The following is a 4023-nucleotide window of genomic DNA, read 5'->3' on the forward strand; positions in this document are numbered from 1 at the left end:
GGTTCTGGAGAGCAGCCGCTTTAAAAGATTATTCCGTCTCGTCACGACAGCAGGGCAGACATCTGACAGAGAGAGCAGAAGGGAAGGTCTGGGTGTCTGGCCACTGTCAGCCACCACTGTGAGTTCACAGAAGGGGACTCTCCCTGTCAGTCAGGTGGCCCTCTTCTCCTACACTTAGAAATTTAAACATAAGGGGTTACTGTTACAGTGTGCGAACTCAACTGTACAAAAAGGAATGCAATGTTCCAGAAAAGACGAGGAATGTTGTTGTTGGGCAACTGAACATGCTGCACGTTATCTAATAAGTCTGACTGCTCTGTTAAACATTGCGAGGCATTTATCTCAGTAATCATTTGTTATTTCTATTTTAAACAAAGAATTTGGGATTTTAAAGGTCCTCTAAAACTTTGTATTTGTACGTATTTTTTCAGCATTTCCACATACGTTCATTTGTATTTTGAATGTAACACTTTCCTCGAGCTCGCATTACTGTGCACAACCTCGACATGCTGCAGGAACTGGGAAACAACTCGTATGTAGAAAATGTATGGAAAGAAAATATAGAACAGCTAAGGACGTATTTCCCTTGAGGCCTGGTGGAGACCAAAATTTGAGTTTAAAGACTAGAAACTAACTTATTGTATTAGTATATTAGGTAACATGGCAGAAAGTAAAAAACCACCAGCAAATCTGATTTCAATACTGCTGGTGTTAGCTAGCTAGCTAACAACAGTATTTTTAGGCACAGGTGTTCAAGTATATGAAAATATCACCTTAGAGTAGAAGAATTTAGTATTATATGTTTTATATGTATATGATAATGTGTTCTGTCATGAACTCTGCAAATGCTGCATAAAAAGAGCTGGCGTGACAAAGGCAGTCATTATTTCCGTGAAGTCTTTCCTGTTTGAAACATTTGACGTTGGGTGTTGAGTCTGAGCCAAAAGTACTCTGTCAACACTTTGCAAAACGAGTACCTATGCTTTAATGTACAAAGCGTAGTACATTCAGTTGTAAGTATGCAAACTCAGACAAACTATATTTGACTATATTTATTCTGTAGTGTGGTTTAAAGCAACGGTATACTAAACACTTCGCACATATTAGCTTTGTACCTTGAAAAGATGTCGACTATGTTTGAGTTTTTCTTACAGGCCCCAGTTACCCCAAAAAGTTAGCTTGGGCACAAGCTAGCCTCAGCTAGTTTATTTACGTCAGCTAGCTTTTTTCTTTTTTTAATTCATTATTTTAAAATTTACTGTTGAAGTGAGTTAAGAAAAACTCACTCTAGCAGTAATGTAGATTTTACATTTCCGAGTAGTCTGCTAAAAGAGGATCCAGCTAGGGAGCTACCTTAAATCCCTTTTTGCTGACGTACTACTTTTTCAGACAACTCGTGCATTCTTCAGTGCTACATATTTTGTGCATTAAACTGGTAAACAAACACATCCAGAACATTTCAGTGTTGAAGAAAACATTTTAATAAACAAACAGTCCAGCTGCTCAATGCTTAAATTCACATTAAACACATAGTGCAACATCACATATTTACAGTATCTTACAGTATCACAGTAATTTCAGGCCAAACATAGGCATTAGATGAAACTGTGTCATATAAATTACAATTGTAATTTTGTTTTAATGTAAACTGCTGCAACCAGCAGAGAAATGAAAACTAGAGGTACACGCGAGGTGTGTTTGACCATACAAAGCCTTCAAATGGATATTGTGACAGAAAACACTTCCTGTCACTGTGTTTGGTTTGATGTAAGGCAAGAGATGCAGGCAAGTGTTTTGACTTTGAATGCAGTGGAACTAGATCTGCATCATTGATCAAAATGTCTATTGGTATTGAAAAGAAGGTTCAGGTAATGGCTCAGTGATAAAAGCTTAGCATTAGTCCCATCTGCTTGAGACAGTCTGTGCACTGTCTGCAGCGACATACAGGATCTGGCCAAATCATTCCCGCTTCCTCGTTGAGAGCTCTTGACAGCACTTTGCATTTTCCACACTCGCCCGTTAATGTTTATGCTACGAATTTGCATTCAGCTGTATTATACCGAGGTAGCGCCTGGAATGAACACGGTGGACAGTCTATTTACAGTCACAGGGGTAAACAAATGACTCCACAAGTGGGTGTCTAGTTATGCTAGGACTCAACGTCCATGTCCTCTCTTGCTGCAGCTGCATACAGTTCGTTGTAGAGGTCAGAGCTGATAAACCTGGGGTAAGAGTTGTTTTCCATCAGGTTGTAGATTTTCCTCTGAGCTACCAGGAAGCTAGTTGCAGTGGGCTTGTGGAGACTCTGTGCGATGGCATTTTTGGTGTGGAAATCCAAGTTGACCTGTGACCAAAGACAAAACATCCAGAATGAGCCTTTGACCCCCATTTTAACAAAGAATATCTTTATTATTAAAAGTGCGTGAATTCTGATTAAAATCAGCTTAAAAAGAACAAACAAATCCGAAGCCATCTGTTAGCCGTTACCTCCTTTGGCGCTTCACTTTTAATGAACTCCTCGTAAATGCGGTTTGCCTTGGACACCATTTCCTTCCGTGACTTGATCTTTTTGAACTCCTCGCAGGCTGACCAAAACTCAATGTTCTCATCGCAAAATTCGGACCTCAGAAAGATACAAAATGCAATTTTCCCATCTGCGTGAGAGATAGAGAGGGAGAAGAGAAAGATTAGAAAACTACTTCCGTCACACCTACTGGCTCTTTGCCCATTCATGTAGGTGAAAGGAGTGGCAGCTTTGTTTTACTGATGACTATAAAAAGATTTCATTCGGCTCACAGTAACCGTGTAACCTTAGTGACTCAATGTGCCAATAGAAGCGTGAATGATACTTACATTTATGACTGAGCAGCTTGTCAAGCGACTGCGCCCATTGGTTCACGTCATCTACACTTGGCCTGAGGGTAAAGAACGCAGCTCACGTAAGAGATAATTATAGTAGCGCTAACTACTACGTTAGTGAAGTGTCACTGTAAAGAATTGCTTATCAAAGTTGAAAGTCATATTGCATGATCATATTGCATGATCGTGTTGCATGATTGTTTTGCAAACTGTTTGATGAATTATTTTACAGCCATTTGATGCTCTCATATCTTTTCCATTAAGAATTTAAGGACTTATATGAGCCATGTACAGTTCTCACTTATATGCACAAGTGAAAAATATGCCAAATCTTAATTTACATAAAATGCAAATTAACTGAACACCTGAAATTTGAGACATTAAATCCACAGAAATCATTTTAAAACAACTTGTAAAACAAACAGGGCTTACCGGCAGAGTCTGTTTTTCACACGCTGTGTAGAATTTGTCTTCAGGAGAAGTCGTATTCTGTTCCTCCAGTTTTTCCTCCTTTATAAAAGAAAATTAAAAAAAGAGTTCACTCATCTGCTTTTAAAGATGTGCAATTCTTTTACAAGGACATAGTGACCAGGAACGTGCTCATTAAAGACTGCATCAACTTACTTGATCCCCTTGTCTGCGGCCAGCTCTGTTGGTTTCATGCAGTCCGTAAATGCCATGTTTGGGGATGACACACTAGCAAGGTTCTCTCTCATTGTTCAGTCCTCCTCTCCTTCTCCCTCTTGACTTGTCTGGCAACTTTATAGCTCAGAATCATGCGTCGCAGCAAGGCGGAACTAGAACGGCGGGTCTGTAATGTGATTGGCTCTCCCTGAGTAAACAGCAGCTCGCCCCGCTGTGACTCTCAGCCCGAAGCAACGATAGGCTGTCGCTGCATAAATATTCCCTCCCTGAGTTGCCTGCGGGCTTCCATTTTTAAGAGTAAGGTCAAGACGTGACGTATATAGCACACTCAGTGCCCCTGTTCTTAAAATAAAGTTGTGTTGGGAGAGTAATGGAACTTTTCTCTTCTTTTTCTTCTTCCCCCCTGTGTTTATAGCCAGACACAATCACAATATCTTTAAGACTGTAATTGGTGAGTTGAAAACAAAATATATTTGAAATGAATAGATGAAACAGGTGATTCGTTGCTACCTTCTGTGT

General features: G+C 39.8%; 1 protein-coding gene across 1 annotated transcript; it reads right to left on the reverse strand.

Moving 5' to 3' along the window:
- Positions 1-1442: 1442 nt before the first annotated feature.
- On the reverse strand, positions 1443-3613 carry rgs2 (regulator of G protein signaling 2). The gene is made up of 5 exons (XM_085252946.1): positions 3484-3613; positions 3292-3369; positions 2854-2915; positions 2488-2654; positions 1443-2344 (listed from the first exon to the last, which is right to left on the reverse strand). Exons 1-5 carry the CDS (start codon positions 3573-3575, stop codon positions 2150-2152), a joined length of 594 nt encoding a protein of 197 aa, XP_085109072.1. The 5' UTR covers positions 3576-3613; the 3' UTR covers positions 1443-2149.
- Positions 3614-4023: the final 410 nt, after the last annotated feature.

The sequence above is a fragment of the Mchenga conophoros genome, linkage group LG17 (genome assembly GCF_057382185.1).
Source record: "Mchenga conophoros isolate Kocher_MC1m ecotype Shallow Benthic linkage group LG17, M_conophoros_male_GT1.1, whole genome shotgun sequence".
NCBI lineage: Eukaryota > Metazoa > Chordata > Actinopteri > Cichliformes > Cichlidae > Mchenga > Mchenga conophoros.

What these genes read in the sequence shown, in the direction of transcription:
- rgs2 (XM_085252946.1), bottom strand. Translation starts at nt 3,575, where the DNA reads ATGAGAGAGAACCTTGCTAGTGTGTCATCCCCAAACATGGCATTTACG. An exon ending in GTGAAAAACAGACTCTGCCG is followed by an intron (nt 2,916 to 3,291) that starts GTAAGCCCTGTT and finishes CTTTACCCTCAG; the next exon opens with GCCAAGTGTAGATGACGTGA. An exon ending in AAAGTGAAGCGCCAAAGGAG is followed by an intron (nt 2,345 to 2,487) that starts GTAACGGCTAAC and finishes CTTTGGTCACAG; the next exon opens with GTCAACTTGGATTTCCACAC.